Raw genomic sequence first — 12,123 nt, forward strand, 5'->3', positions numbered from 1 at the left:
AATGTCCGCATATCCAAATTTCAGGTCGGTCACTGTGTCAGATAGGATGATAATGACTTCATCTTCCTTTTTTACTACCATTTTATCCAACAATATTTTACGCTCTGAACATTATATCAGAACTAAAAGAAACCATGGACGTGGTCAGAAGGCAGAAAGAACTGTTGCATGCTCCCCTCCTTGGCCTTTTGGACAATTCTTGGAGTCCAACTTTAAATCAGACTTCACCGTTTTATCGATAGTCCGCAATACATCTTGAGAGGAATCTGCCAAAAAATGATTATTAAACTCAAAAAGCTTATTCCAAGGATTTGCCAGGTTATCTCAAAACGAATTCATCCAGGTGTTCTTGAAACAATACTTAAGAATTTGAACCACATAATCCCCAGGAATTCCTCCTGGGATTCTTCTACATGTTGTTCTTAAGAATCAAAATTTTGATGCTTCATGGATTCATTCATTTGTTAGAGTATTTTGAGCGCATGATCGATTTCTCTTCATCGATCTTCTCTTCATCTTCATCGATCCTTCTCTTCTAACAAATTCGCATCTTGTCACCTTTATTCACAGAAGAGTGGATCGATGAAGAGAAATCAATCATGCAACTTACGCCCTTATTCTAGCACACGCTTGATTTGGATTTCTCCAAAGAGGTGTCTGCAATACTGCTAACTATTTTTTCGAAATTGCATCTTTCCAATGCTGCCAGAACTTTTTCAAATCACAAAGATTTTCTTCAAGATTTGTATAAAGAGTTCTGGCAAAGAATCTAATTGAAAGTTTGTTGGGTTCACTTATGTATTCTACTAAGGTGGTACTTTCGGGAAATTCTTCTCTTTATTTCTCCAAGTTCTCAAACTTGATCATAGATATCTTTAGTAATTTTCTCAAGTAATTCTTTTAGAAACTCGTTTGGGATTCACGAATAACTCCATAAGCTCCTTCGAGGATCCCTCCAAAAATCCCCTTTCCGGATATTTACACTGGTATTTCTTGATGAAATGCAACTTCAGAGTAATCAGAAAATTTGTTCAGGAATACTTCTGAGAATTTCCCCAAGAACTATTTAAAAGATTCTTCCAAATACTCCACTTTTTGGATGTTTTACAAAATGTACATTTGTTGCAATTATGTACAATCATATTGTTAAGATTATCAAAGGATTCCTACAAAACTAATTACAATAATTTTACAAGGTTTCTATTACAATACGTATCGCATTGATTTGCCCGGGGTTAAGTTCTGTAAATTCCCTAGGTAAAAGTCTAATCCATTCTCTCAGGACTATTGAAGGAGGAATTCATCAAAGAAGCTGTAAGAACTATTTTAGAGATTAATTTAGGGCTTCATCTAGTGCTTCGTCGTTTTACTATTCCTTAGATGGCAATGTTTAGCTAGGTGACGTAACTCAATGGTTAGATAGGTAGAAAGGAAGGGGAAAATACATAATTTATTGTATTGTATGTTTATGTATGTATTGTATGCGTTTACTGAATTAGTGTTCTACCCGAATGATCCGAAACTATTAAAATGTCATTAATAAAGCAAATGAACAAACCATTATTTATCGATAAATATCTCTAAGGACACAAAAATGTATCTTTTCGAAGAGAACTTGTCGACATATTGCTTCTTTGGTTTCACAAGTTTCGACAAATACAATTTTTATCAAAAATCCTGTACAACTTCTTGAAGGAGTTCCTGAAAGAATTTCTAAATTTTTATAAAAGGATTTCCTGAAAGAACATTTTAAGCATTGAAATTCTGGAGATTCAAATTATAGTTAAAGCAATTCCAAAGAAGAGTAGTTAATTGTCACTAAAAAAAAATTCGCGTAACAATCGGAAGAGAAAAACGATAAAGATAAATCGAACACTGCAGATACGCCATTGTTATTAGAGATGGGCAAAACGAATCGGAGCCGCCCAGAAGAACTGAATCACTCAATAGAACGAGTGATCCGTAGCTCTTTTTTGGAGAGAGTCGATTCATTCGATCAGCAGTCACACAACGGATAAGATGAAAAGTGTCCCGTAAGAAGAGTGAACTAATTCTTTTCTCCTATTCTCTTTTGTTCGTCTCTCGACGTTTTATTATGTCTTGCTTTGCGCGCCACGCCACACATGCAACTACAACTTGCTCTCCTCATTCTCAGCATAGACATTTAGGTGTACAAAGCGCCCCGCCCACTTCCATTACAGGCAAACGAAATATAAAGTAAGAATGTGCCCATTTGAATTGCAATGCACATAGATTTGCTTCTTCCGTTTGGTTCAGGTATGAGAAATTGGCCGAATATCGTGTTCGTGTTCGATCTAATTAGCGACTACGAAAGAAAAATAGATTTACAAAGCACTCGCACTCACAGAAAACCTCGGAAGAAAATGTCATCGTGTGCGTGAAAAAAAGCAAAAAATATATCTCTCCTTACTTTTCTCACAGAAAACCGAAGAAAACATCAGCAGCTTCGTAGCCCCGAATCGTGAAAAAAAAGATCATACAACATATGGTGCGCGAGTCGTTGGATCCGTTTGCTCGGTTCAGTTCGCTCTTCCTTCACGAGCCGCTGAGCCACTGAACCGTTCAAAGGATCCGATTCACTAAAGTGTGATTCGGGTCGGATCCGATCACTCTCAAAAGTCGTTTTTCCCACCTCTAATTGTTATGATACTAAACGCGAGGTTTTTTTTTTGGTCTTAAGATTATACTATCAGTATGGAGTAGTTGCGTCACAGTTGTTACAATATTGAATTATTTATTTATTATCCTCATTTGTTCTTTCTCATTGTTCATGGCTCTTGCAGAGTTTTTTGTTGTTATCAATACAATTTAATAAAATAAATATTTTTATATCATTTCATTACAAATTACGTTGGCAAGATCAATTACAAATAAGCGTAAGTAAAGTTCATTAGTATAATTGGAATTTGAGCAAAAGCCATTGTTAGAAAAATAAGATATCATTGGTTTTATTGGGTTTACATTACAATCAAGGGGACGACAGAGGAGGGTTTGCAGAACGTTATCATTCCTACCGTAACTCTAAACAAACTCAGCGAAACGGGTTAATGCAAAAGCCTAGGGAGATCCCCAAAAATGTCAAACAGTGTCGCCATTTCGCGAAGCATTCAAACCGACACCTACTGTGGTCTTCTACTGTGGGTCCTATATTCCGTTTGCGGAAAAGATTCTGCTGGTTGGGAACGTTGATCGACATGTTGGCAAAAGTTTCCTCCTGATCTAACACAACATCGCAACAACCTGTAGCCGAGAAAACAAAAATTTAATCAATAATGTGAATGATTAGCCGGGAACAATAGCATAACATAATGGTGGTCGACAATTTTTCTTTTCATGTTGGTAAATACGACGGAAATATTTATCTTAAATTCAGCAAGTTTTCTAACATAATATTTGTGTGTGAAATATTCAGAAATGCTTCTCATTACCTAAACTTGGATAATCTATATTTCGCATTGAGTATCATGAGGACTTATTTGCAATGATCGATTTTCTCTTTGTATTGTTACGTGACATTCAAATGATTTTCGTTACGGTTTACAATGCAGTACGAAGGACGATGAGAACTTCCGGCTGAAACAAGAATAACAATCGAAAACATTCGCCAGGCCAAGTTATAAACGAAAGAGAAAATCGATCAAGAGAAATCTATCACTGCAGATATGCCATTATGATATTACACGAGATCATTCAATTTTTGTTTATGAAATTTTGAATAGTGAATTAGGGCACCCCAAGGAATATCGGAATTTTTGAACCACCAGGGTACTAATGACCACAATCGGCGTTTATTTTTGAAAATAGAAAAGTTTTCCGGAAACGTACAAATAGTAGGGGAACATGGTCCAATTCGGACCCTGTTCTAATTTGGACCATCAAGCATTTCTCAATACTAGCGCTATTGTGAAGATCGTGTGTACCGTTTTTTTACTCACCTTCCGGCTTGGATCCAACACAATAAAGTTGACACCTCTCAGTTATTTCGTTTGATTTTTATATTAGTTTGTAGTTTTGAAGTGCTCTAGTGTACTGTTTGTTAGCACTATTTCTAGGCTTCTGCAAGCGGCAATAATTATCCAATCCTTTAATGTTATTTTATAATGGAATCCCCAAAACCTACGTTTTCATCTGACCATATGGTTTATATATGTCTATGCATTGTTTGTGCTCAACTAGTTCGAACATCACAAAATGTGTGTCAGTCCAATACAGACCTTTTGACATGGTTCAATACGGACCATTTGATTTTCAACATGTACACAGTATATTCCAAGAGCTTCATCCTGTAAAAGTCTTCTCGGCTTGGTAGAAAATCACAGAAGTTGTTATATTGATCGATAGTGGCTTTGCTTCTGTTGTAATAAAAACAAGTCTTCGCCAAAATCTAAGAAATACGGTAGATCACTAAAAACCAAAGCTATCAATAAATCAGCTAGGTTTGAAAAGCATCTCCATCAATACCATAGCCAAGCTGTATCCAATATAGTTTAACAAAATGATATAAACAAAACTTTTAAGAATGCCGAGAATAATACAGTCAACTTTCCTGCTGTGTTTTTGTTCTCAGCCTCGATAGAATGCGCAGTTCCTTTAATCTAGCGTACTTTGACCAGAGACGAATAGTTTTACCCCATAGTCCATACCTCTCCAAGTTGATGTCCTGAGTTTCGATGCTGCCTGTTTTAGTGTGTCGTACAAGTTCACCAATTTAACCCGATATTTATATGCAAAATATCAATGTGAAAATATTTTACTATATTCAAAGTTAAAATGACCTTTTTGAATGTATTTTGTCAAAATCACAGAAAGTTAAAAAGTTTTTAAAATATGTGTTCTTTATCTCGAAATTTCCCATACTCTATGGTCCTTTGAAAATCGAGTTAGGGAGAGTTGACTGTAACCAGCTTTGAATCAGCTTCGGATTTTACTCATGTTTTTTTGAATAAAATTCACATTTCACTTGAACTAGTTCAGACTCGAATTAAATTGAAATTTGTCATGCATTGAATTTATTTTTTATGTTTGCGCTTGCAGAAGAAGTTCAATAACCTTCGATACCAAACAATTTGGAGTTATATTTCATTACTACCATAGCATAAAACGATAAAATATAGGGTGATCCGAATTAGAACATGGTGGGTCCGAATTGGAACAGTGTTGGTCCAATTCGGACCTTCTGGAGAATTTTGTTCAAACATGTCTAGTCATGTCCTGGTAGGCGATATCAAGAAACTCTCAGGGCGAAAAATGTGTGCGCTGAATCAGCCTTTCACGGGATATTAAACTTTTCATGCAGTTCATCGTGCAGAAAAGATATGACCAAAAAACTGTTACTAGATCCGAATTAGACCATGTTCCCCTACCATGTTCCCTTCTTGAGGCATATATGTATTGGACGCAATCATCATAAACTATATTTAAAGTTTCGGAGGATCATTGGATATTTGATGGGTTTGACTGAACGTACTAGCTATACTATACTGCATAGTTGTTCACAATTATATTATTGATTGAATTTACAAATGCATGTTACATTTTAACTACACTATTGAGAAACCAATACCAGAGCAACGAACGCAATCCTAAACCAGCTATTTACCAAAATTTCATTGTGCAGTCAGCTACAAATTTTAATAATCAAATGCTGTTTTTTCTTCAAAATGTCTAAGTATGATGATGTTCATATTAAAATGTCTGCAAACGAATTCATTTCATTGCAGGTTTCATGATTGTTTAAAGACAAAGGTAAGGGGCGATCCATTAATTACGTAAGACAATTTTCGGGGTTTTTCAACCCCCCTCCCCCCATGGTAAGATTTTTTGTATGAAAATTTGAATTAAGTTGTATGGCGCGAAAGAAATCTCAATCCCCCCCTCCCCCCATAAACCCTTACATAATTAATGGACAGCCCCTAAGTAATCGAGAGGTTCTAATTTACAAACGGTAAGCTGTTAAAGGTTGGTTTATTCGGAAAACTTACGTAACTTCTGAAATAAAGTGGTTTAAACCATCCACATTATACCGTCTTTTGATTAAATTTAAAAAAAAACTTGCAATTACTTTTTTTGTCTTTGAACAACCATTTGATTTTTTAATGGTAGTGACGGAACGGATTTGCTGCTGACAAAATTTTTGGATATTTGTAGATCGTCATTCAAATCAATTAGGACCACCAGAAAATGAGATACAGACCCCCAACTAGGGAATTTTGTTTGGAAAAAGAGCATTTGAGTACCTAAAATATGGTGAAGTCGATTAATTTTGAGCGATTCTGTTCAATGAGATCTGGTGAGCTGCGTGTAATATCATCCAAAGTTTCCATAAATAAAGAAATATACTACTCCCTAATTATGGAGTCACTGCCTTAATGAAAGGTGATAACAATGCCAGCAATTTACAATCGTGTTTTGCAGAGTTCTTAACGGGGACGTGTTTCAATGTCATGGACAATTAGAAACTTTAATTGTTTATCAAATATAAATTATAACTTGAACTTAAAGGAACAAATGTCTTCAAACTTCTTTAACAGAACGTGGAAAAATAAATTCAAAAATTCACCTGTGGCATAATTTGAAGCATTTTCTTCTATTTCATCATTACAGCTGGTGAAAAGTTACAGAGATACCTTTGATGATACCTCCAGCTTGTGCGAGTATGTTCAAAGAGTATCAGCGTACGTAGGTACAATTACAGTTCCATCGAAACCCAATGAATAAGAAAGATACAATTACCGCTGCAAAGGAGAAGACCTAATTGAGTTTCTTTAGGTGTACAAAGCGCAAAAGCAAATCGTTACGGCAACTTCTGTACATTCCATGAGTTGTATCAATGTTGGTAATTGGTGTGAAACATCCGCAGTCGGAAAATAATCAAGTTTATCAAATATAATTGGAGGTCATTAGTCGGTGCTGCTTTAGGATTCATTGGGTATTATGGACCCATAGGTTATCAATTTTGGGATGATCCATAATAACAATCGTCGGCAACAAAGCGGATATCTAAATCAAATGAAGGATCCATTCTAATGAATAAAAAATTCAACAACAACTTTTTTAAATGCAAATATGGAATTCGTAAGCTGCACAAAGCTGATATCCTTCCAGCATACCATCACACAATTGTCATTGTGACTTTAAAGTCAGTGCACTGCAGTGGGAGTAAGTCGCAGCTACTACTAACACTGAAACGTTAATCATCCCAATGATTATATGATTCGTTAGATATTTACCTTTTAGATGTAAGATTGGGGCCTTCCTTAGCCGAGTGGTTAGAGTCCGCGGCTACAAAGCAAAGTCATGCTGGTGTCTGGGTTCGATTCCCAGTCGGTCAAGGATCTTTTCGTAATGGAAATTTCCTTGATTTCCCTGGGCATAGAGTATAATCGTATTTTCCATACGATATACGAATGCAAAAAATGGTAACTTTGGCATAGAAAGCTCTCAGTTAATAACTGTGAAAGTGCTCATAGGAACACTAAGCTGAGGAGCAGGCTTTGTCCAAGTGAGGACGTAATTCCAAGAAGAAGAGAAGAAGAAGATGTAAGATTGTTTATTCAAATTATTGGGCATTATTTCAGGATCAATATAAAGCCAATTAAAAAGATCAAACCAATTGTTCACCATATACAGTGGAAATGATTGTTCTGCTAGGTCGAATCGTAAAAAATATAGAGTGAAAACTCTTTCAACACTGGCAAAATACATTTAACTCTTCCTTACTCGATATTCCGTGTCTCGATATCGAGTTAGAGAACCATAGTAAAAGTTGGTTTTCATGGCCAGTTCCACTTTCAACATCCAAGAAGTCGTTAGCGACTGTGCCATTAGACTGGCCCTTAAACAAAAAAGTTGTAAAACTCAACGGGGCACCCCCTAGATATGTGCCTTAGGGTAAGAAAAAAGCTCTCTCAGAATTTCAACTCATTTGGTTGCTCCCCCAGCTGGCGCATTCAATTCAAAGTTTGTATGGAATATTCGTCTCAAATATATTGAAAATTGACCCTATTTCACTGTTTCGTCTCGTACACTAGTTAATCGCGTTCAATTGAGCCCAGAATGACAAATTCACTAGTTGATACGCTAATGAACATAGTTGTAGAAGGTTGTATCTGGATTTAGGCTCATTTTCATTAAGCTTTCAGATGTTGAAAGTTAGGCTTAGATCAGCTCTCCCGTACAATCACACATGTGCATGCACCTTGTGCCGCAGCTCGCCCAGCGTCATAGGTGGCTATGATGCGCTTAGTGGCTACCACCCAGCTAAGTTGAAGGAATACTATGCAATATTGCAAAACTACTTCAGATAGTTAAAACACCAACTTTATCAATTTTAATCATCATACAACCTTCTACAATATTGTTTGCTATAGTATCAAGTAGTGTTTTTGACATTCTGGGTTCAATTGAACGCGATCAACAATTTTCCTGACTCAAACAGGAAATGATGTGCTGTTTCCTATATGTTGGAGCTGAAAATCCCATATTAACTTCAATTCAATTGCGCCAGCTCATGGAACGACCAAATGAGCTGAAATTTTCAGGAAGTCTTCCTCTAACCCTAAAGAATAATCCTGGCGGGTGCCCCGTGGAATTATACAACTTTATTTTTCTTCCATACTAAAGTGGGCCAGTCTACTGTGCCATCGCCAATAATCCACCAGTGTTTTGTAAACCAAAGGACTATCCGCCTACAAACCTAACCACTTGATATTAATATTTCAATCGTGGGCTAGAATAAGGGCGTAAGTCGCATGATCGATTTATCTTCATCGATCCTCTCTTCTGCGAATTAAAGTGACAAGACGCGGTTTTGTCAGCATTTTTTCACTACAGACCGCTAGGCAGCGATGCAATCTTGCGTCCTGATGTGAAAAAATGCTGACAAATTCGCATCTCGTCACTTTTATTCACAGAAGAGAAGATCGATGAAGAGAAATCGATCATGCAACTTACGCCCTTATTCTAGCACACGCTTGATTTGTTTATGTATGACACATATAAACTGGGATCTTATTCGACATATAATATGTATTTTTTGGTTCACGATTTAATGACTGAACTTGCCACTTTTCATCACCAAAATCGGAATCATAAATGACAGGTATCTAAATTTATGAATAGCGCTTATGCTTTCATGATCTTTCATAATTTCATGACCGAAATTGCCACTTTTCATAGCAATACATACATGCTTCATGATTTAATGATTTGAATTGTAATTTTCTTCTTTAAAAATCGAAAACGTAATGTACAGCTGACGGTACGGTAAAATGATTCATAATTTCATGACTTTTGGTCCGGGGTGACCCATTTCGCATAAAGACGTTTCGCATAAGGACGTTTCACATAAGGACGTTTGACATAATGAGATTTATATGTCTTCTTTAAAATTCTTGTACCTGTTCTTGTATGAAACTGCTATGTGCGAAACGTCCATTATGCCAAATGTCCGTATGCGGAACGTCCTTATGCGAAACATCTTTATGCGAAATGGGTCACCCCCTTTTTTTCCGCTTAGTGTTCTTATGAGCACTTCCACAGCAATTAACTGAGAGCTTTCTTGGCCAAAGTTGCCATTTTTCACATACGTATATCGTGTGGCAAGTACGATGATACTCTATGCCCAGGGAAGTCAAGGAAATTTCCATCACGAAAAGATCATGGACCGACTGGAAATCGAACCCAGACACCTTCAGCATGGCTTTGCTTTGTAGCCGCGGACTCTAACCACTCGGCTAAGGAAGGCCCCTTGCAACCTATCATGTTGTTCTAGTTTATTTAATCACCAGTAATAGGACGTATCATGTACCTATGCCATCCCCTTTTTTAATGATCCATTCACTGTGTATTAAAGTCAAATGTCACTTTGGACAATAATATGAAAAATCCCTACATGGTTAAAAGTCCTTTCGACCATTTGGTCATATGCTGCTTAAAACAATAAAATACTTTTCGATCAAATGTCCATTCTACCAAATGTACTTTCGATTTAATGTCATTCGACCAAATGTCATAGATTCGACTTGATTGACATAAAAGATAAAAGATCTGACGATAATATCAAAATTGTGTTCCAGGTTCTTCTGAACGGCTTGATTTATCGACTGTTAATAGTTTTCTTCGCTTTGGTTTGGCATGCAGTCTCAAGAAATCACTGTTTTCCTTTGATTTCTTGAGACTGCATGCCAAACCAAAGCGAAGAAAAAAATATCTCTTTTAGCTATCCATATCAAAATTTGCTAGGGGCCCAGATAGCCGTAGCGGTAAACGCGCAGCTATTCAGCATGACCATGCTGAGGGTCGTGGGTTCGAATCCCGCTGGTCGAGGATCTTTTCGTAAAGGAAATTTTCTCGATTCCCAGGGCATAGAGTATCTTCGTACCTGCCACACGATATACACATGCAAAAATGGTCAATCGGCAAAGAAAGCTCTCAGTTAATAACTGTGGAAGTGCTCATAAGAACACTAATCTGAGAAGCAGGCTTTGTCCCAGTTGGGACGTAACGCCAGAAAAGAAGAAAGAAGATCAAAATTTGCTACACAATATGTCAAATAATAATCTCAGGGGCTGATCCAAACAGGAAAACAAATATGCGTAGTTCACAATTACGAGGGTCGTAGTTATTCTTTTCCGTGAAAATTGCCTACACAAGACATTTGTAAATCCGTCTTTAATGAATATAACACAAAGATACATGTGATTTTCAAAAACACAAATCTAGAGAACCAAATAGTGCGCTGAAGATTTGACCGTTTTGTCACCATTAGAGTCTGATCAATCGATCAAGTTTTCAGTGTAAGCGAATGGCCGGTTCTTCAGATTTGTGGTTTGTTAATTCACGGTGGAGTTTTGGTTCAACTTCACTTTAATTCGAGGATAGCTGCCTTGTCCTAAATAATGTACAGTGAAACCTCCATGAGTCGATGTTCCATGACTCGATATCATCTCATGGAATCATACTAAATACAAAATTTCATCATTACTATGATGGTCCCCTCGATCAGCTTTCCAGAGAATGTCTGTTCCATGACTCGATATTTCCATGAGCCAATGATCCCTTCGGATATCGTCTCATGAAGGTTTGACTGTAGTACCGTAAAACGTGGTAGCTGTGATATTTGTTTGAAAGAAAATCTGATTAGTTCTGCATTATGTTTCAAACATTTCAAATTCATATTTTTAAAACAAGTACTGGTACCTATCTGAATTATTGATTGCAGTTGAAAGATTGGGAAACGATTACTTTTAATGGACTTTAATAACTTTGATAATGAGTATTTAAATACATGGAAATCCACAACCAAACCACTCATTGACATCATTGCACTTGAAACTTGATTGGAGAATGCCAACAGAGAACGTGGGTTAGATAATATACATAAAAGTACAGAATTTGTAGAAAAAAAAATACTGCAAAAGTATTTGCAGCTCAAACATACATAACAAACACCACTTGAAGTCCGCAAGAATTCAAATGTATTATATTTCTGAATAAATCGTTTTTGGAATATAAATAAGTATATTTCGAACAAAATCGAATGCATTACTTTAGGACACTGCATGCCTGCACGTTTAAGGTTACCGTAATCTGGGGTAACATTGATCAGTTTTTGGGATATTTCAAAAAATTTTCATCAGAAAATGCAAATGTCGCAACTTTTATATTTTTAAAACAAGTACTGGCACCTACCGCTCATGACTATGTACTGTATTTTGGTTTTCAAAAGAATTAAGTATGTTTAAATAAATGTTTTAAGTGGTTTTTTGATTTAGCTGATATGGGGTAACATTGATCACCCATGTAAACATCGTTCGGTAATATCGAAAATGTCGTTGCTTACTTAAATCATGACCCCTGATGCCGAATATGAAGATCAAACTCTTACAAGTCATTTACTTTTTGAGTTACTTCAAAAATAAAAACACTTCGAACCGCACAATACGCCTAAAGGTAGGCAATGTCCTGAGGAAATTCTGCATTCTTAATAGTAGTTCGTTAATGTTGCTTAATTGAATACACTTATGAAATATTTGACAACGGAATCGTTTTCGGCGATGCCATTTTTAGTAACAATCGTATTTTCCTTGCTCATACCATTTA

At 36.4% G+C, this 12,123-nt stretch overlaps 1 protein-coding gene across 14 annotated transcripts in view; it reads right to left on the bottom strand.

The window, feature by feature from the left end:
- Positions 1–12,123, bottom strand: part of LOC5564765 (titin) — a 117,706-nt gene that overhangs the window by 87,837 nt on the left and 17,746 nt on the right. For 13 of the 14 annotated variants that reach the window (XM_021843049.1, XM_021843050.1, XM_021843052.1 and 10 more), the window contains exon 3: positions 3,145–3,261. The exons of the other annotated variant lie outside the window; for it this stretch is intronic. In XM_021843049.1, coding sequence (XP_021698741.1) covers positions 3,145–3,261 — 117 coding nt within the window. The remainder of the gene's footprint in view (positions 1–3,144; positions 3,262–12,123) is intronic. 14 annotated transcript variants of the gene reach the window in all.

Source organism: Aedes aegypti, chromosome 2, assembly GCF_002204515.2.
Source record: "Aedes aegypti strain LVP_AGWG chromosome 2, AaegL5.0 Primary Assembly, whole genome shotgun sequence".
NCBI classification, from domain to species: Eukaryota; Metazoa; Arthropoda; class Insecta; order Diptera; family Culicidae; genus Aedes; species Aedes aegypti.